Source organism: Cottoperca gobio, chromosome 18 (genome assembly GCF_900634415.1).
Source record: "Cottoperca gobio chromosome 18, fCotGob3.1, whole genome shotgun sequence".
Classification (NCBI taxonomy): domain Eukaryota; kingdom Metazoa; phylum Chordata; class Actinopteri; order Perciformes; family Bovichtidae; genus Cottoperca; species Cottoperca gobio.
Window position 1 is genome coordinate 12,166,855 of NC_041372.1, and position 22,059 is coordinate 12,188,913.

Here is a 22,059-nt window from a genome sequence, read left to right on the forward strand (position 1 = left end):
CGCAGGTGGGACATATGCTCTTCCCAAGTTTGGCTGAAGATCACCACATCGTCCAGGTATGCTGCCGAGAATGCTGAAACCTCACGGAAGACCTGGTCCATGAGCCTCTGGAATGTTGCAGGCGCGCACAATAAAGACCGGATGGCATCACCCAGAACTGGAACAATCCATAAGGTGTGGTAAAGTCGGTCAGCTGCTGGGCCTCCGGTGCTAATGCTACCTGCCAGTACCCTTTGCTCAGATCCAAAGTCGACTCGTCAATTCTTGGCATCGGATATGGATCAAATTTCGAGATGCTGTTGAGGTACCTGAAGTCAATGCAGAATCTTAAGGAGCAGTCTTTCTTTGGCACCAACACAACTGGACTGCACCATTTACTTTTGGACACCTCAATGATTCCCATATCCATCATCAAGTCAATCTCTTTGTTCAAGGCCAGCACTAACCGCTCAGGAATGCGGTAGCTCCTCTTCCGGCTGGGCACTGCCTCTTTGAGGTATATTTGAGGCTGGACAAGATTGGTGAAACCTGGCCTCTCTTGAAACAGCTCTGGGTCCATGAGAGCTTTCATCTCCTCCTGCTGTACAGATGGGAGGTGCGTTACATCTACTGGACATGGCCCTGCTATGCTGGTTGGGAAAAACTGTTCCTCCACCTCCTCCACTTTCACTGGTTGGACGAAAAGCTGATGGGAAACGGGCTCCGGAGGAACCTGGAACTCCTTCAGCAGGTTAAGGTGGAATGTCTAATGTTTCTTACCCCGATCTGGCATATGGATCTCATACGTGACAGATCCGTTTTGTGATTTCATAAGGGCCCTGCCATTTGGCAGCAGCTTGCTTTCACTGGAAGGAAGAAGCAACAGCACCTTCTGCCCGGGTTGGAACACTCTTTCTCTTGCCTTCTGGTCGTACCATGTTTTCTGTGTCTTTTGAGCAGTGGCCATGTTCTCTTTTGCAAGGGCAGCCATCTTCTCCAAACGCTCTCTCTCATCTTCACCACATATGCCACAATGTTTTCACTTGATGGCTTTTGATCCTCCCAGTAGTCTCTCAGAAGATCCAGGGGCCCCCTCACCTGCCGTCCATAAAGCAGTTCAAAAGGTGAGAACCCAGTTGAAGCTTGTGGTACCTCCCGATAGGCAAAGAGAAGGTACGGCAACCACTGGTCCCAGTCCCAGGAAAGCATCACAGGAATCCACATTATGTGTGACCGTCTCTACATTCTAGTTATATCTACTTGCATACTGTGTTTTACTGTCGAGCACATGTTTTCATACCATTTTGCACATATTATATTTGTGTTCTCTGTGTCTGATCATGATGTCAACATTTGTTAAATGATCCTATCAGTCCATTTCCTCATTGTTTACTAAAGTGGTGTCAGAGCTCTCTCTGTACTTGTATTCACAACCGGTCAGTTATTAATTTGAACACGTTCTAACGGTGATATTATCTATCGGTATGCTTTGTGAACTTGATCTCTGCCACTTGGACTGAAGTTGGATTTCACAGCTTACTGTGTGAAACACTGGTATCAGTGTGATGTTGACACTGTTTAAATGTGAGCAACACTTCACAGCAACACTTCAAATGTGGAAAGAGGAACTAATTCACTCATGCTGACGAGTTCTTGCTTATTTCCTCTCTGGTTGTACAGTAGTAGTGGAAAAAAGGAATCTTAGCAATGTTGAGGTAATTCAAAAATGAATCACCTTCTGTCAAGAAATGAACAAATATAGAAGTAAGAGCTTTGGTGTTATTTAATGAAGAGTTTGTAGTGTTTAACAGAATGAAATCAATGTGAGCTGGAAGGACAGATAACCTGCAGCCACGTGTGCTACACATATCTGACTCGGAGTATACAGAAACACACATCATTTATACAGTAGAAGTGCATGAGGAGCGTCAGGTAATACACAATTCTGTCTACCAAATGGGAACAAAAGGCACAGAGACATCACACATGTTAATAGTTACATTTCTGTGTCTGTCCCACACTAATCTGAGGCTGCCATACATAAATGTAGCTGTGCCGCTCCTATGTTGTCTTCACTTTGATGTGACGTGAGTAAAATGACTCGGTATTTTTAAGCAGAGACTTTGGTCAAGAGTCCAGTTAAGTTGTATCTGCGTTGCCTGAGCAACAAGGGTTCATGTCAAATTGAAACGGGAAGGGAAGATTCTAGAGTCTATTGTTAGAAGTTGTGCAGACGACCAATGAGCTCATTGATTTGAGATGGAACTACTTCCCCCCCACAGTGTCCTGTTAGTCTTGCTCAGTCTGCCACAGTTTCCTCAGCAGTCATGATCTCCTGCTGTATTAATTTACTATATTTATGCTTTTTAAGGCAGGATTTTGCCTGGTAATTTACTACAGAGTGGAGGACTGTGTCAATAATGTGGATTGATATTTAATAGGGATTTGATATTTGCACATTATCCAGCCACAGTTGCCATTTGTGAAACATAAGCTGTTTTTAATGCATTAGTTTTTTCTCATTTTGACAGTTTCTGTGAGTTTGATGTCTGAATGAATATGTCTCTTTATGTTAGTGCTGGATACACTCCACTGTGGACCTGCTGAAGGTGATTGTCTTCTTGTTCTCTGTTCTATTTATTCAGTTTTACAGTTTTGGAAGAATATTTGCTTTCTTCATTTTCCAAATTGAACACTGACATTACTTGTGCAAAGTTGAATGTTTTTTGCAGTTAGTATACAGGATATCAGGACAATATGCAATACTTACGCCATCAGATGTCAATCAAACTCCAACTTCTAGATGACGATGCCTACACCTAATGAAGCGACAGCAATGTTTTATATCCAAATATTTCAGTTTTCTTTGTGTTTTTAGAAACGTTTGGTTTCTGAGTTATTGTATGTAAGATAAAAACATTGAAGTGTTGTGTGTAAGATACTGTATAAACATCAAATACATGTTTATATATACAATAAAAGATACATACTGTATGTGTGTATATGTATATGTTTCTGGTTATTCAGTATTTACATTATTTTCTAAATTGACTTGAACTTGTTATGCACAAAGGAAGGAAGAGGAGGTCAACATGTAAGTCTGAGCTGAAATTGCCATCCATCCATCCATCCATCGTCCACCGCTTATCCGGGATCGGGTCGCGGGGGCAGCAGCTCCAGTAAGGAACCCCAATCTTCCCTTCTCCGGGCCATATCCTCCAGCTCCGACTGGGGGATCCTGAGGCGTTCCCAGCAGTGAGGAGATATAATCTCTCCCCCGAGTCCTGGGTCTTCCCCGGGGTGTCCTCCCAGCTGGACGTGCCTGGAACACCTCCCTAGGGAGGCGCCCAGGTGGCATCCTTACTAGATGCCCGAACCACCTCAACTGGCTCCTTTCAACGTAAAGGAGCAGCGGCTCTACTCCGAGTCTCTCACGGATGGCTGAACTTCTCACCCTATCTCTAAGGGAGACGCCAGCCACCCGTCTGAGAAACCCATTTCGGCCGCATTTACCCGTGATCTTGTTCTTTCGGTCATGAAATTGCCATTAAAACACTTATTTAGTTTTTTGTCTCCTTTTATGCAGAAGATTCACGTTTGTGCCGAGCTGAAGCTCAGAAGCAGAGCGACAGAGTGTCAGTAATGTGTGTGAGGATGACTGTGTGCTGGGGTCATTTTGTGAGTGCGTCAGAATTCTTCTTTGCCTGAAGGCTAGGGTTAGTTGATTAACTATTATTTTGTTGTACAACAAACAATAATAATGAGAACACTACCTGCTTCCAAGCACAACCGTGTAGTGTCCCAACTGACGAAGAGAAACTCATCCTTAAATAGGAGCTGTAAATGAACGCACACACTTTCTGACACACCCAACCTTTCAATCATCATTGACTTGTCCAGACTCTATGGCACCACGGCAATCTATGCCATGTGGAGGACATCTTCTCATGACCTTTGAGAGGCCCCATTTAACTTCCTTAGAGCATGGACCTCATGTTATGTCTTCAGACATGAACATATGATATATATCATTTGTAAACTTAATGAATAAGACATTGTTCATTAAGTCTATCTTAACAGTAATGATCAACTATGATTATATATTTATTTTTATATGACATCCAAACACATTTGGCAATAATGATGATTCATCTTTTTTATTTCTAATTTTTAAATCCTTTGTTTTTGTGTCAGTTTGTTGTCTAATAAAGTTTCACTCTATTTTAGTGATGATTACACAATTTCTGTATTTCTATTTACTTACTAAAGATGTCTCAAACTCCCGTCACTCTTAATAATTTCCTCTTTCTATGTAATCGTGAGTGTGTCGAGCATCGACGTCTCCTAAATGTGTAGTTTTGTAAATGTGTTTGTGCAGTAAGACAAGATTTAACCAGACTGCTCAAATCTAAATACTGTAGTTTGAGTCATATTTAAGACGAGTGTGTGGCTTTAAAAAATACACACATTTTCCGACGAAGTTTATTGATGCATAAACTGGTAAAGAAAACGTAACAAAACATACTAAATATATCCAAGTGAAACTTAAATCCATACAGTATCTATCAAAGCATTAAAACAATATATTAATGATTAAATGTTATACATGTCTAAAGCTTTTTCATCAAACATCTCAAATAATTCAAACAGTTTCTTTTTGATGCTTTTTGAAGCAGCCTGCGTTCAAAGTTGTAAAAAACAAAGTGACATTAAACTGTAGCAAAGTAAAGAAATACAAAACGCAAACACTCGATACAAACATTTGAATTAATATATGCAATGATGTGAAGTTCCTTTAAATGACCTGCTGTTAGGTTAACTATACAAAATAAAGTGTAAATGTAAAAATGTGTAAAAAGTAAACGCTAAAGTAGAAGTACACAGTAAGTATAGAGCTGAGTTGTATATTTTTAAGTGCTTTAGGGACATTTTGTAAGTTAGAATAGTAACATAATCAAATATTTGTAATATCTAAACATCACAATAGATCTGTAGCTGTTTGGGGCCCTTTTAATTGGTTGCTTTGTTTTTCATGTTGTCCTCCATTCCACTGGTGTCGTCCACACAGATGTTTTTATTGATCTGGAAAACCATAAGGAAAAAGAGATTTAAGGTTATTTAAGAATTAAAGGTATATTCTCACATTCTACTCAAGAATATTTTTGAAAACAACAATCTATGGTGGTGCCAACTAACTCGTGAGACGAGATGTAAATGTGCCATCTATTAATTATGAGTTTTAAGTATTTTTTCATTAAATCAAACGTCTGAAAAACAACATTCTGTATTTGAAACAGACAAAGATCAAAATAACCAAAAAGTGTAAAAGCTCTTATATACTGCTTGTGTTGGATTTGATCATTGGTGAATCTTAGTGGTAGTATCAAAGAAATACACTGGCAGGCGTTTTCATTATACGTATATGTATATGAATATGTATATGTAGTACAAAGTCTTTTGTACTTGACTTTACCTGCAGCTGATTCCATCGTCACGTTTATGTACTCGCTCTCCTCTGGCTCGTTATTCTCCCCTGTGAGAAGGATCAGATGATTGTATTAAAAGATCATTTCCCGTACTTTATTCAGGCACTGTTGTCTTACAAAAGCACCTCAAACTTTGCATGTAATTCACACAACATAAACACCTTTGGACACCTAACATCCACAAAAGTATCTATTTTCAGTGGCTGCTCCATGTTAAACACAAAGTATATACTGTACCATGTTCAGGTTCTTCGGGCCCTTGGATTGTTTCATAGAGACAAGCATCACCTACAGAGTAGCGAAGATCAGGCCGCAGTCTTATCAATCGTTTTAATCCCATTATATGAATTCCATAATTTTCTAAAACGATTAACCGGAACTGAAAATATAGGTTTAGAGTTAAAGATAAATCATTAGATAATAATGATCAAGGCTGACCGTGGAGAAGAGTAGCATACTCTCTCTGTTGAGTTTCCCCCTGGTTGATCATGTGGTCTGTAGCAGGGCCCTGATTGGTGCTCTGAGACCTGCTGGGCCCAAAACATGTAGTAAACACAGTGGATTTAATAAGGAACATATTACTGCTGTGATGTTCAGAGGGAGAGAAGAGAGAGTTGTACCAACCTGGTAAAGCATGAATCTGTAAAAAAGAAGAAAAGGAAAATGCTGTTAATATTGTATTTTGTTCTATTGTTACTATATTACATGTAATTACATCAGAATCAATCTAATATCAGAAGGAAAGGATCTCACCGTTTGACTTTCTGCAGCGATACAGAAACAGCAGGAACATGATCAGAAAAGAAACTCCACAAAGCAGCCCAACGATCCACAGCACAGGAGACGGAGAGCTTTCTACAGGCCCGGACGCTGCTGCTATATATAACATTTATTAATATTTAGTTATATAACACTTTCCTCAGATAGATCAAGTCTCAGTAATGAAACTCCAAGAATAAGAAACAATCACTCTACAGAATATACACACACACTAATCATAAACATATACTCAAGTATTAGAACACATGAACTCAGATACACGAGCATGACGATCACATCACGTTCCTTTCACTGCTGCTCACGTGTTCACGTTTGTGTTTCATTACAGAATACCCAGCTGTATAAAACTATTTCTCTGACACAAACAGTTGATATGAAACTAAACCAACTTATAATTCAGTTATTACTTCTTTTATATATATATTTATATCTCAGACTGTAACACAGTTTACAAAGAAACAGTTTGTAATCTTACTCACATGTTACTGACATCCAACTCTCTGGTGACGTCCAACTGTATTGTGAATCTTTAGATTTAAGTCCTTTACATTTATAAAAGCCTTCATCTGACTTTGAAACTGCAGAGATAGTCAGCTCCCCTTTGGTATTATTTTGGATGAGTTTGCCATTTTTATAGAAATCCACATTATAAAGAACTTTTTCTGTCTTCAACTTGCAGCCAAGAGTGACAGAATCTCCCTCAGCCACAGGACGGACAGGGCTCACCAGGATAACACCGTCAGCTGTAAAAAGATCAAAGAGTGAGAAGTTTTGTTCAGAGATCAGCTGATGCAGGTGATGCAACACGTTTAGTCACAATGATGAGAATACATGAAATATCATTTATTCCACAGGTGCACACAGTAGCTGAGCAAATACCTGCATTTGAATGATCAAAAGGTAATTTAGTGATGCACATGAGAATCACAGCTCCATCACACATTACACTGTATATGTTGGGATGCAATGTGAATGTTGTGGCAGTGAGCTACAGACTGGTCTAGTCTGATGCCAGATAACTCCACCCAAACACATCTTTCTTGGATAATTGAGATAAATGACAGTGGAATAACGAAAGCTGTTGAGCTTGTTTAAAGGTTTGTTAAAAGACAAATCAACTTTAACTCATTTTGTAAATGAATTAAAACTCACAGAGTACTGTACTGATGTTGACTGCATTGCTGAACTGTCCTGTTTCAGACTCACACCAGTAAACTCCACTAGTCCAGTCACGGTTCATGTTGCATGTGGATCCAGTCATTGTCCCCCACACTGAACAGGTAACCCGGTTGCCATATTCTGAGAACCTGTTCACGCTCCACTCAGTAGAGTTTCCCTCACAGCTCAGTGACACAGACGTATCGGTGAAGTGCTGCAGTCTGTCAGGACTCACTGAGAGAGACGCTGCTGAATGAACATCTGAACACATAAAGAGGGGACAAACAAAGTGTTTATGTTTATGCAAACTGTAGAGGAACCTGTGGTTCATTACTGCCATCTGAGTGCAGAACTTCCATCTGGATCACAAAAAAGACAGAAAAGTAAACAAGCAAACATAGATGGATTTTTTGGATTAAAAAGAATATCGACATATGGAAAATAAAATGTAATTGTAAGACATGATAACAACATGACATTCACATTGAATGAGAGTGTGTGTCCAAACTTTTGACTCCTAACTGTATTCCAAGCTGGATTTTGAAAAAATTAATACTTTGAAACATTAACTTCTAAATAAAAATGTAACGTAGTAGCATTTCTTCTTTGTGCAAGAATGTAAAAGTAAAAACAGACCTACCTCCAGACCAGACAAACTTCGGTTGACTGTATTGAGTGTAATACACTGGATCTCCTCTTCCAGCTCTGCACACATATCCTGCTGTGTGTGTCTGTCCATGAACGATGTAGGAATCCTGTTCAGTCCCAGTGCTGCTGCCAGGTAGCAGCTCAGAGCTGTAGGAGTTGTCTGACAGTTTGGGAACAGCCTTATACCAGTAGTACCTCCATCCTGCAGCTGGATGTTCAACACTGCAGGTCAGAGTTACTGAGGCTCCAGGGCTCAGCCATGACAGAGACACATTGAGGACTGGCCGAGGTTTATCTGTTGGAGAATGATTTCACAGAATGAAGACGTTATGATGTATTGTTGGTTGGTAACATTTGTATCCCACGTTTTTTCTCCATCTCCAAACATATAATACAAATGTGAAGGTTTACTGTCTTAAAATATAGTAACATTGAATATATTTGACATTTATCAAAATAAAAAGGATGAGTGATGACTTACTGTCAGATACTCTCAGTATTATTGCATCACTCCACTTTGTAGACCTTTCACCTTTCAGTGTGCCCTTACACCTGTAGTCTCCACTGTGTGATGACTCAGCATTACTAATCATGTATTCATGTGTTCTTGGTGGTGTGGATGCTACTGGATGTTGTCCAGCTATACTCCCACTCAGTGTCTCCTCCGTCCTTAATGTCACATGTCAGAGTGACCGTCTCTCCTCTGTATATTTCAGGCCAGTTGGGTCGTCGGGTCACAACAGCCTTGTTTGTGACTGTCCGTGATCAAGAAGCCCCAAACACAAGAGTGAGAAAAGGTTTAACATCAAACTAAATGTTTTTAGTGTTCGTCTTAATCCTTATTCATGAATATAGTGTATTCATTTCTGCGTGTGTCACTAGCATGATACAAGTGTGTGCCGGGTCAACAAACTGTCTCTGTTCTGTGTGTTTAGTGTTTGATTCAGTATTTTAAGTTCATGTTTAGGTGTCTTTTGTTGCAAGTGTTTACTTAAGCCTTTAATTTTAATTCAAACAAAGAGCAGATTTCTTCTTTACCGGCTGAATGGCTGTACTCTGTGTAGTAAACGGGGTCTCCTGTTCCTCCTCTGCACCAGTAGAGTCCTCCTTCTGAGACACTGATCTTTGCATCTGAGTGGAAGACCACACCCTGTGTGGTCAGGGCTTCAGAGGCTTTCTTGCCTCTGTACCAGAAGTATTTCCAACCAGATGAAGATGATGTCTTCACAGAGCAGGTCAGGGTCACGTTGCCCCCGACATGATCGTCTTGGCTCAGTTGGGCCTTTGGTTGTGCTGTTTTAATGGAGAACACAAATGAATACAAATGGTTATTATTGTCCCTGTGAATGAGTCCAGGTCAAAGATAATACAATGAATTTGTAGAAGATATTAAATCCCTGTTTTAAATCTGTGGACATTATTAAAGTAGAGTAACCAGTGTCTCCAAGACAACGCAGACAGATGGGCCCTGTGCTTTACTCTGAATGCTACATGTCTGCAGGTCCGTGGTATGAAAACTACTTACGTTCCATTTTCAGAGTTATTGCTTCAGATTCTTCGTCCTCAAATTTACACATGTAAGAGCTCCGATCTGACGTCACTTGAACTGTGTTTGTTGATCTCATGGGTGACTGATGGTTTGTGTCCACTTCAATAGGTGATCCGTCTCTGTAGAAGACGGCATCCTGCCCCTCTCTCGGGGTACGATGCCTACAGCGCAGAGTCACTGGTTCTCCTTCAAACAAGGTAGATGCAGGTGTTTCCACAATCACGTCTTTGTCTGTAACACAAATGGTTCCTTGTTTTAGTAAATCAGCTCAATTAAATGAACATGTGTGAACAAATGTTACAACATATCTGTGATTTATGTTTATAACTAAATTAGAATTTGACATTAAGTTGGAGACAGAAGAAGTCGAAGTACACTTTTACTGATATAAATCACGACACGTTTACTCAGTTATGAACGAACACATTTCCTGAAGGAGGCTCCGTACTCACCTGTCTGTTTGATACATCACTGTTATCAGTAATAAGGAAACATTGCACATTAGGCAGGTTCATTTCTAGAATGGAAGGTCCTGTATTCATCTCTCACAAGGGGTAAAACATATGGTTTGTTGGTGAAGCGTTATTCTCATTATGTAAATGCCTTGATGTGAACAGCTGAACCCTGCACATCTTGTTCTTCTCATTGTAATGCTCATGATTATATGATCATTGGTCCTTCACACAACAGCACCGGGTTACAGTTGTACAGCTGCCTATACAGCATCAGTGGAGCTGCTCAAACCTTCAGCTTTCTAAATCTCAGAACAGTTTTTACACAAGATAAAAACACACATTGTATATTAACCTAAACTGGGTGATCATATCAACATGGCTCATAAAGAAATAAGTGCTCTTTTGAACTTGGTGGTAAAGCTTTGATCACTTACCTGATACAGTGAGAGAGACTTTGTTACTCTCTTTAGTTGAGCCCAGATGAGTCATCAAGCAGTGGTATTCACCACTCCAGTCTTTAGCTAGAGGTTGTAATGTATAGTTCTCGTTTTTGGTGTAGTCGTCATCTCGTTGATCAGCCTTATAGATTTTGTAATACGAGTTGGGGTCTTTTACTCCCGTAACGCCACACATGAAGGTAACAGACTCTCCGGTAAAGAAAGTGGACCAGTTCGGCTCAATGTTCAGCACAGCATCTAGAAACCAACACAAGTTGCATCGAGTGAAATGTGTTTTCTTTATTGTCAAAGTCTTTATCATACATTAACAAAAGAGAAGAGACAGAAAGAGGATGTGGTTTAAAGAGTTGCAGTAAGAGGCGAATCGTCTTGAGTGAATATATATATATATATTTTAAAGATGTATGTAAAAGAATAAAGATATATAAAAAAGAAAACTGTATAATTACCTTGAGCATGTCCACAATAGAGTATATTCAGTGCTAAAATAAAAGTTTGAAATGATATCAGAGAACAACAAACTAACAGAATCTATTAAATATATCATAACATCAGGCATTTAAAAGGTTTTAGCAACAAGTACTCACAGAGTAACGCCAGCACACAGCGCAAAGCGTGTCCCATCCTCACAGCCACACTGCGCCACTCTGCTTCTGAGAAATGCTTCCACTTTGAGTTAATAGAAGCAGGAACTGCAGAGAAACAAGTGCAATGAGATGTTGGATCGGAAGTTTCTTTTCATACGTTCTGTGCTTCCTTACCTTTTACACAAAGCTCACACAACTAAACCGGTTTTAACAGCATATTTTATGCTCATATATAAGAAATAAAATACCATTGAATCATATCTTATAGTGGAGAGATAACATATTTACACTTGTTTCATGACAGATTTGATCATCCTGTTGACTACTGTTACTCACAAAGGCTCAGTAACTGTCGATGCTACTCTAAAGGCTGCTGCATGAAGTCAAAGGTTTCCTTCTAGAAGGAATAAAGAGCCTAACTCTACAGAATACAGATGACATTGCAGGTGTTATACTCACTTTGTAATCCATGGGCTCTCTCATCCAACTGGGACCTTGTTATATATGAAATATGTTGAACTGCAGTGCTGTATCTCAACACAGAATTCTGGTTTCAAGCTGTCACAACCTCGCCCACAGGAAGTGACTGTGCTAACTAACAGAAATAGTGTCATTAACAGAAGTGAACTTGAAGAGAGCCAAAGACTGTTACATTAGATGTGACTCTGGGTTTTGTCATAGAGAATACAATTATTGTTTTTTTAGCATTCAATAACTCTTCAGAGTGTGGCAGTGGACTCATGAGATACTGTTTATATATATATATATATATATATATATATATATATATATATATTACACTAAGCACCGAGTAACAGGAAAGGAGACCACACTGCACATTGCAAGTAGTCAGTGTGAAAATAATGCTGAGAGGATTCCTTTAAAACACACTTCTGCTTATAATACAGTAAAATAACTGTATAAGATAGAGGATAAAATAGTCCACTTCTTTTCTCCATGATAGAGCGCACTATACACTGTGTGCACAATTATTAGACAAGTGAGTATTTTGACCACATCATCATTTTTATGCATATTTTCCAACTCCAAGCTGTATAAACTTGAATGTATTGGATTTAAGCATATCAGGTGATGTGTATTTGTGTAATGAGGGACGGTGTGGCCTAAGGAGATCAACACCTAGATCAAGGTGTGCATAATTATTAGGCAGCTTCTTTTCCTCAGGCAAAATGGACCAACAAAGAAATTTAACTGAATCTGAAATTGTAAAAAGTATTTCAGAGGGATGCAGCACTCTTGAAATTGCTAAGATATTGGGGCGTGATCACAGAACCATCAAACGTTTTATTGCAAATAGTCAACAGTGTCGCAAGAAATGTGTTGAGAAAGAAAGAACCAAATGAACTGCCAAAGATTTGAGAAGAATCAAACGTGAAGCTACTAGGAACCCATTATTCTCCAGTGCTGTCATATTCCAGAACTGCAACCTACCTGGGGTGCCCAGAAGTACAAGGTGTTCAGTGCTCAGAGACATGGTCAAGGTAAGGAAGGCGTAAACCCGACTTGGCCAAGAACTATCTGAAGACAGATTTTTCAAAGGTTTTCAGAATCAGAATTCCTGAACGGAAGGCTCAACGCGTTCAGTGCTTCGATACAGCCACCAGGTGGCAACGAGCAACCAGCTCCAAAACAGTGCAAGTCAGACCAGTTCAGTCTTTGATGGCTGCTGACTCCTCAATAAGGCTCACTGTGATTGGCCGTCAGCGTAAACTTGACTCTAAAGTCTTCCGTCTTTGTCTTGTTAAACTTGTTAAAGAGTCATTAGTAACACCTATGCATCTGATTAAGCTATGGCTGTTGGAGAACACATAGACAAACTGTCACGCCGTGGAAAAGGTGAGGACCAAAATGCAGAACGCAAGACGATTTTGACAAAAAGAGAGCTTTATTTAACAAAGCTTACAAATAAAACACAAACTAGGAAAACACGAGGTCGCACGAGGTAGCACTAGTGATGTGTCCTTCCGTCTCGCGAACCTGCCGTATCACGTGAATGATTCAGGAACTGGTTGACGTGTTTGGCGTACCATTCAAAATATAAGGGGGAGCGAACTGCAATTGATCCCCCCCTCACAATTTGTGGACTTGGGACTTTATTGCGCATTTGTCTGCAATCTATTTGAACTTCTTTTTTTGCGATGGAACCAGCAAGAGGAGATTTCTCCCTGTCTGGGAACATTTTGAGCTGATCTCACCTAATTGAGCAAGGTCCCTGAGTTGCTCCAGGGAGACTACTTAGTTCAATGTAAGTTGCTCTGCATAAGAGCGTCTGCTATATGACATGTAATATAATGTGATCCCTTGTTCTAATGTCTTTCTTCTCATTTCTGGTATTTTAAAAGGTGAAGTGTCCGTTGTATTCAAAAGAACTTGGATACAACAACAACACCTCCTCGATGCTGACTTGACACAAACACATTCCCATCACAATTTGTCTCCACTTTCCCTTTTGACTCCACTAAGATTAACAGACACCATATTAATAAGTCCATAATTTATGTATTGGCATCACAAACATAATTCATTATTTTATTAAATTCAAAGCTTCACACACCAAAGCCATGTAATCACTCTGCCGGTTTTACATGTATTGTCCACTTGATGGCACAGTAGAGCAAATGAAGCACCATGAAGCTTCAGCCCATGAGTGAACCAATTGGATGGAAAGTTTCAATGCTTCATGAAGCTTCATCTCGCCATCACTAGGTAATACGGAGAAGCACGAGGAAGTACGAGGAAGCACGAGGAAGCACGAGGAAACATGGGTGTAACATGAATGACGATCAGACAAGGAACAATGAGACAGACAGAGATATATACACAAAGAAACCAATGAAGGGAACGAGACACAGCTGGGGGAGAAAGGCAATGACACAAGGGCAGGGTGAATGGACACAGGAGGATCAAATCAACAATCACAAAAGGAGAGAAAACACACACAGGAAGTACACTTAGACATAACACAAGGAGAATGAACTTAAAAAAAATAAAACAAGAAAACAAGATCATGACACAAACGAAGACGGGCTGTATCAATCATACTCACATTTTACTGACATCCAACTCTGTGGTGACATTTCTCCTGAGTATTGACACCTGTAGAAGCCTTCGTCTGACTTTGACACTGTAGAGATAATTAGCTTCCCTCTGGTATCATTTTGGATGAGTTTGTCATTTTTGTAGAAAGTGACATTGGAAAGTGTTTGTTCTGTGTTCCATATGCAGCTAAGAGTAACAGAATCTCCCTCATTCACAGGATGGACAGGGCTCACCAGGATAGTCAAATCATCTGCAACATCGTTAAATATTATGAATATGACAAATCAGCTTGTATGTATACAAAGTAAAAGTGTCACAGGACGAAATTAATTAATCTGTATCATGTGATCATTATTAAATACACTAGAGGTTCATATACCTGTAGGTCAGCATGCAGTTCAAATTAAAGTCAATATAGGATGTCAAGATGTCTTTGATTCTTCAGTATAACTGGGAACAGCCTTGGTAACTTTATAAGGTTGATGTATCAAGTACATATTATTCTGTTGTATGATTTTGTTTCAGGTCCATAAAGAGAAGTGCATCATCAGCAAAATAAGAGACGTGGAAAACAACATTCATGTGTTAAGTGTTGACACGCCTGTGCTATATTTGTGTCTTTTCTGGTCAGTAATGGAGTTTGTTATCTTCAGTCTTTTTTAACTTGTATAAGCATTTAAATGTTTGTGTTCATTATTGTTTGTCTCATACCTTTATGAAGGCAGTTTGGTTTTGTTTTCTCCCTGAACTTCTGTTCTAAAGCAGTTGTTGAGTATGTTCATCATATAGCATTGGCTTCAACATCTTTACTTGAGTAGAAATGATTGATGCATTAATGTGTTAAGGTTGCCCTGTACATGTATACTTCATGATCTGATTATCTGTCTTTATTTTTTATAAGTTAAAGCTCGGGCAGTTTCAGGCTCAGCAGTAGATGATCACATCTGTCACAGGAAGGACCTGAAAATGATTTTGTATTGATAGCCTGACAAATCATGTGACCCCCACATCACAATTGTTATATTGTAAAGTCACTGAGTGCCTGCAGTATTACTTTAAGTTTTAAACGTTTTTTACCTGGAAAATATCCAACCAGTTAGGAACGCGTTATGTTGTAGTATATTGCAGCATTGTATTCTGATGGCTTCCAACAAACCCGAGACATTTATAGTTGATGCTTTTAATCAAGGAACCCTTCAAACAGTTACATCTGTACATTTCTGTATCAGAGTGGAAGAAGATTGATGTTGGTTCACCACTTTAACAAAAGTGGGATCTACAGTCTGTAAATTGGATTGTTGATGTCCTCTTCCTTGAACACAACTTTTTTACGCTGATGACACAGATGTATTTTGGGGTAAACGTCTCGTCTAATACAGCTTCACTTATTAAAGTCGGGCATGGACAACAACAATTTTCTTTTTATATATAAAGTGTTAAAAAGAACATATATGTAAATTATTATAAAATCATTTTATAACCGTACTTTAGCATGAAAGGAAATACATTTTGGTTGTTCAGTGCAATATACAGCAAGTAAACTTTGAACCAAACTGAGTTTTTGTCATGTCTGCAGGTTCTCAGCCACATGGTGGAGCCCCACTCTGCTTTCAGTTCCTGAATGCATAATGTTTCATTTGTTTAACTAACATTATTTAATATTATGTAACAATGTTAGAATCAAACTTGTTTTCATTAATTTGGGGATATAATGTTATGTTTGTTTAAATAAGGCAACTATGTATTAATGCTTAAAGAAGGTACTCATGAGTATCATAATTACATTGAGATTTATGTGGATGTTAAGAAGTATTTTAAGGAGTAATATAACTCTCACTCTGTAGAAATATTATTGTCCAATAATAAAATACACACTTTTGAATGAATCTGGTTTGTGTTTCAGAGTTTTCATAAAGAGTATGAAGGGTGTGGTGCAACATTTAGCAATTACCAGGGTTTATGTGTGATGCAGAAAAACTAACATTCACCTTCAAATATCAAAGAGTATGATGGTACATTTTTCAATTTATTTTAAAACAGCAGGCTGTAAATATCTAACTAAAAATCTGTTATTAACTCGAATTTGTTCATCTTTTTATTAGGCCTAAACAGACTGCATGTTCTACTTCCTCTCAGCCCATCGATAGTTTCTCTGACTAGTCACAGCAGAGTTTGAAAGACCAGAAGAGGAAACAGACGTTGTTCCTCTCCTCACAAAGATGGCTGCTTGTATCTCATCCTCCCGCTGCTTCTTTACATACGGTGCTCTTCTGCTGATCGGGGTCTCCATCCAAGGTCCGTACACCTCTGCTCAGTACGGCTGTGCAGTTTTAAGCAGTGTTTAAATTGCTTTGCCTCGCCTTATTGTAGTTTTTGTAAATAGCACTGCTGAAAAACTAAAACCATAAAAATAAATGTATTTTAAAATGTTATATATATTATTATTATTAGTATTATTATTTTTATATTATGTCTTTGGCAGCTTGAAAATAAAACCTTGGCAAATGTATTTATTTATTTGTACATTAAATCCTTTCTGTGACCACCAGTGGTGACCCTATCAAACGTGTTATGTTTTATATCAGTTAATGCTTTTCTCTGCTACTTGATGTGAAGTACTTTTACACACGGCATACTCGGCCTACAGAATATGGTTGCAGGTCATTTGGTTCTTTTTCGCTCTGACATTTGGCAGTGACAGTGTGTCGTTTGCTTGTGTTTCAGATGTGGAGGCTTCCAGCTGTCAAACTGTCTTCCATAAGAAGGTTGGAGACACTGTAAAGTTGTCGTCATGCTTACCACCTGAAGGGGTCGTCATGGAGAGTCACTTATTGCAGACACAGCGGGTGGATTTGTAAATCCTGATTTCAAAGACAGATCATCTTTAAACCCCACAGACTTCAGTTTAACACTGAGAGGACTGACTCTCCAAGATTCTGGTGATTTCTATTTCCTCTCAGCAGTGAATAACAAACAAAGGGAAATAGTCAACATCACCCTGCAAGTTCATGGTAAGATTTCTCTGTTTTTGTTCTAATTTCTAATTTAAAAGCATTAATATGAATTAAGTGATTTATTCCCAAACCAAGAATCTGTCCGAACTGAAATGCCACTGTCCTATTATTTATTGTTAACACGCAACAATTTACTCTGACAAGCAAGAACACACGGTAGAAATTCCCCTCAAAAGACATTTTCAAAAGATAGATAGATAGAGGGTAGGTGCCACATATTATATTATAAGAGAGAATATGCGGGAGGTGGATTAGTTTACAGAGTTAGCTGGAAAAAGGAAAAAGAGAAACTAACCCCCCTCACACTCCTGACGCTCCACGACTATAACTATGTTTACTCTTTCTCTCCCCAACTGCCTCATTAGAGCCCATAACTGAAGAGCCCGTCGTCTTTTCCAACTCCACCTGGCACACCTGCAACGAATCCTGTACAGTTTTGCTGGCGTGCACTGCAGCCGCTGACAGCAGTGTCAGCTACAAGTGGACCGGGAGGAACCGAACCAGAAGTGGCTCCAGGCAGCGTTACATCATCACACCTCAGGACGGAGACACCAAGTTCACCTGCACAATTTCTAATGTTGTCAGTGAGAAGTCTGCGTTGGTAACAGTGAAGTGCGACAACTTTACGTCCAACACACCAGAAACAGGTTTGTGCAGAGAAGGGAATAAAGTGCAGCAGCGACCCACAAGAATCACGTAAAGAAATGGAAATATGAACTACTTTACTGATGTACCTGTATCTTTAAGACATGTATTATATTTTACAGTGTAACTCAATTATATTCACGTAAAGTGCTTTATACATTCTTTTTAAAGAAAGTGTCATTTAGTGTATTGATATGTTTATTTGTTATTGCAGTGCCCAGCTTCTCATCTCCTCTTCTGTGCGTTTTTGGGTTGATTACTGGAACTTTACTGATAACTCCTCTGCTGCTCTTGCTGCTTTTCTATACAAAGTCAAAGGGTAAGAACTCCTCTCGCTGATTAATGGGTAACACTTTGCTTCTGAAGTCAGTGCTTTAATTTGCAACAACAACAACAAAATGTTTTCTTTTTCTCAGGTCCATGTTGTAACAGGTTGGGAAACTCTTCACACATCCAACGTACCAGAAGTAATATACGATGCATGTTCTTTGCATAAGTTTTTTGTTCCTTTTTAAATTGTATTACACATGTTTCAGGGTCGCTCAGTCTCAAACAGTCAACCAAGATGAAACTCAACAGCCTGTGTACTCCTCTCTTCTCCATGGTCAGTCTTCCATCCTGTAAACCCGACTGACAGACTGTTTTCATACACTCACAAACATTCATTAATATGAGCTTACCTTGATTATCTTGTAGGTGATGGTTGTGTCTATGAAACAATGAGAGGCTCTGAAGATGCTGGAACAGGTACAGTATTAACTTTGATTAACGAGGAGCTTTTTAATAACTTAAATTCTAGTGCTTAAAAAACATTCTTATTTTCAAGTCATTACAGTAATGTCACATTTCCATCGAATCATCTCAAAGACAATGAGCGCAAGTGCACAAAATACTGAAACATATGGGTGCACAGCCTTCCTACAAACTATACTAATTGCACACACTGTTGTTAACACTGTCTATATATGGCTATCTCTGCAACACTTCTTTATCAGAGGAACTGTGAAGAGGACATTCACCCTCTCATTCTGACCACCAGTGTGTTGCTTTATATCCTCTCGTGCTGCCAATAAATAGAGGTGTTTTCATACTGGAGCCAAACACACACAATAATGTCTTTCATACTTTTATTTAAAGTAGTAAAACACAAAGTACAACATGAGGGCATCAGCCAGGTCATAGTCTGGCTGTTGTAATAAAGTACACGAGTATTACACGAGTGGTATTACAAATGTGACGTGTTTAATATGATTAAACACTTAATTATCTCTGATCTGTAGGCGAAGGTTGTATCTATGTATAAATGAGAGGCTCTGAGGAAGCCCCCCCCCCCTCTTTATTGTTGCTTGTTTCCACCACACCAATATCTTCTATATATTTCATTTGTTTTTTTTCTCTGATTTGGTTCAAGGTCCATAAAGAGAAGTGCATCATCAACAAACATCACTTGTAATGCAGCTGCATTAATCTGTCCTCAACTCAACTGCATATAGTCCGCTCTATATCATGGAGAAAAGAAGTGGACTATTTGTTATCCTCTATCTTATACAGTTCTTTTATTGTGTTATAAGCAGAAGTGTGTTTTAAAATAATCCTCTCAGTGTTATTTTCACACTGACCACAATGTGCAAAGTGGTCTCCTTTGCTGCTTAGTGTTTTTTCTGATCAAATCTATTTGCAGATGCATCAGTAAATAAATTAACTCATTAATATCATTGGATAAAAGTGTTTTCTGGACTATTTTCAACCATTTAATATGTTTTTTTCCTTGCATTTGGTCAAATATCTTAAATAGTAAGTCACTATTGTGACTGTGTGTTATCCTTTATTTTTATTGTATACCTGTGAGTATCGTTTTTACATTAAATTACATTTTCATGTCAGCAAACTACAGATGCATATAAATATTTTTTGCTTCACTTCCATTTTAAGTGCTATTTTCTTCTACACAATATGTAAAGAAAAACTGCATGTATCTTAAGCATAATATAAGAAATATGTGAAATAAAGAATGCTATTCAACTCATCTGGTTCGTGTTTCAGATTTTTTTCTGAAGGGTCAGGGTGTGTTATTGAAACATGCCTGTTATATCTTTGTTCTGTTTCTATAATGATTCACTGGCCAGTGTCACTTCTCCTTTTGAAAGAAATGTCTGCGTACATGTTAATACAGTCGAGGGTTTTTACCACGTAAATAGTCAGTGAGGTTTAAAGGGATGACTTGAAAAGGAATTTCATCTAAATGGAAAATGATGTTTGAAATATAATAGATTGTGACAGGGAGGAGAATGGGAGTGCATGTTGTATGAAAAGTTCTTAAAATGGAAGTTGACACATTTAATACTTAATATCACCCCTCAGCAAACTCCCTAAATATTTTTCATCTATTCTACAGTCAATGAAGAATATCTGCAGAATTGTTTCTGCAAACACAGGATACCAAATACTGAACACAAGTTTTCATGAATCACCTGAAAACCAGTCATATAATTTGTTATAGCTTGTTTTGTTGTCTAGATATAATTTGTTTTCTTTAAATGTAACCTTAATTTACCAGGGTAAAGGATTGTTTTGTGAGACGTGTCTATCTTTTCTTCATGAACTTCCTTTTGGGTATTAGCAGCCACATTAGCAGCTCTGTGAGGCTGCACAGCGGTGCTTTATGCTAAATGCTAACGTCAGCATGCTAACATGCTCAAATACAATCCAAGGTTCAGCTTCATTGGCATTATAAGAAACATTGCGCAAATAATTGTTCTGCATAAGCAAACCTATTTGGTTTTTGACCTGTTAAGGCCCTTTCACACATATCCGTATGACAGAAACGTATGCCGGCGCTTACGAAATATCGGCAATACGTTGATATAAATTAAGGGTAAGTTGCGATCGTTTGAAGGACACAGACGATACGCCGAACACGCCAGACACACGGCCCTGTCACACAGCTCCATACGGCAGAAACATGCCGGCGTATATGAAAAGTAGCTCAAAATTTGTCAGAGACCAAATACGTCCAAGCGGTGTTGTAGTTGATGCATACATAACGAATACATAACAAATTATTATACGTATGTCAAACATTGATAGCGTATCACTTACTTATTTAAAACGTATCAGAGCGTCTGGACAACGCAGCTGGAAAAGTGCCATCTGGTTCACGTCATGCTGATGCTGGAGAACGGCTAACATGCTGAACGCTAGCTGTACTGTAGAAACACGTTTAATAAGTTACTCCGTCGTCCGGCATCATCTTAACATCGGGTAGGAATAGGTTATCCACTCGTTATCAATACGTTGGCTGTAGGATTCACCGTCAGCCGACGTAGCCTATATCTAATGTACCTGTAGCGTAGTCTCGTAGGTATTCACGTAGGTATTTACGTAGGAAAGTATTCACGTAGGTATTTACGTACTGTATTTACGTAGGAAAGTATTCACGTAGGTATTTACGTAAATCACCAAAGTCACTTGGATTTATCCTCTGAGAACCATGAATGTCTTTACTGAATTTCAGGGCAATAGTTGTTGAGACAAATCATTAAAAAATAACAATGTCAACCTCATGGTGGCACGAGAGGGAAAGTCAGCTGTTAGCAGGCTCCAATCTCTGGGGACCATGAATACATGTACAACATTTCATGGTAGGGCCGACTGACCCTAATTCTTTCTAGTAATTTCTTGGAAACTGAAACTATGCTAGGCGAATACATTTTGTACGTTTAGGACTACGTGTAAAAACTTGTTTAAGTGACAGACATGAAATGAGTTGGCTGAATGCACTTCTGTGTGAAGTGGGTCCTGTGAGACCTTTCAGTGTCAAACATTGTTCACTTCTCTTAAAAATGGTGTGAATGTACAGAATAAGAGTAACACACACACGTGAATGTTGTGTGAAGTATCAAACACAGTTTAGCTGGCTGCTCTTCTGGTCATCAACACTTCTGTTTCTCCGTATGAGTTTCACATCAGGGTTTTAACAAGCATCACCTTAAAGTTGATAGGAAATCTAGTTGGGTTGCGGTGCACAGACAACAGAAACAACACGTAGGGAGGTGCAGTTTATTGACAGTGACGACCACTGATGTCTCTTTTTTTTTTCTTTCACCACTGGCTGCTGAGACGCTCTGCAGTAGCGACAGGGGATACAATCTTAGATGCTTGCTGTGTCTCCTCCTGAATGATAAGACAACTGGACATTGACATACATCCTCTTTACAGGAGCATTGTTGGTAAAGCCTTT

General features: G+C 38.9%; 2 protein-coding genes and 1 long non-coding RNA gene across 3 annotated transcripts; 2 read left to right on the forward strand and 1 right to left on the reverse strand.

Moving 5' to 3' along the window:
- Nucleotides 1-5,011: 5,011 nt before the first annotated feature.
- LOC115024073 (Fc receptor-like protein 5) lies at nucleotides 5,012-11,808 on the reverse strand. The gene is given in 17 exon segments (XM_029455465.1): nucleotides 5,012-5,061; nucleotides 5,453-5,512; nucleotides 5,703-5,753; nucleotides 5,904-5,995; nucleotides 6,090-6,105; nucleotides 6,219-6,341; nucleotides 6,725-6,988; nucleotides 7,398-7,664; nucleotides 8,044-8,346; nucleotides 8,533-8,671; nucleotides 8,673-8,806; nucleotides 9,075-9,344; nucleotides 9,577-9,831; nucleotides 10,490-10,750; nucleotides 10,963-10,995; nucleotides 11,101-11,205; nucleotides 11,560-11,808. Coding segments are annotated over 16 exon segments (2,313 nt in total). The 5' UTR covers nucleotides 11,138-11,205; nucleotides 11,560-11,808; the 3' UTR covers nucleotides 5,012-5,053.
- Nucleotides 11,809-16,379: 4,571 nt separating this feature from the next.
- On the forward strand, nucleotides 16,380-17,889 carry LOC115024010 (CD48 antigen-like). The gene is given in 4 exon segments (XM_029455384.1): nucleotides 16,380-16,455; nucleotides 16,885-16,971; nucleotides 16,974-17,171; nucleotides 17,540-17,889. Coding segments are annotated over 4 exon segments (696 nt in total). The 3' UTR covers nucleotides 17,875-17,889.
- A 241-nt stretch (nucleotides 17,890-18,130) lies between these two features.
- LOC115023895 (uncharacterized) lies at nucleotides 18,131-19,709 on the forward strand. The gene is made up of 3 exons (XR_003834056.1): nucleotides 18,131-18,423; nucleotides 18,516-18,566; nucleotides 19,231-19,709. It is a non-coding gene; the product is annotated as an uncharacterized LOC115023895 (long non-coding RNA).
- Nucleotides 19,710-22,059: the final 2,350 nt, after the last annotated feature.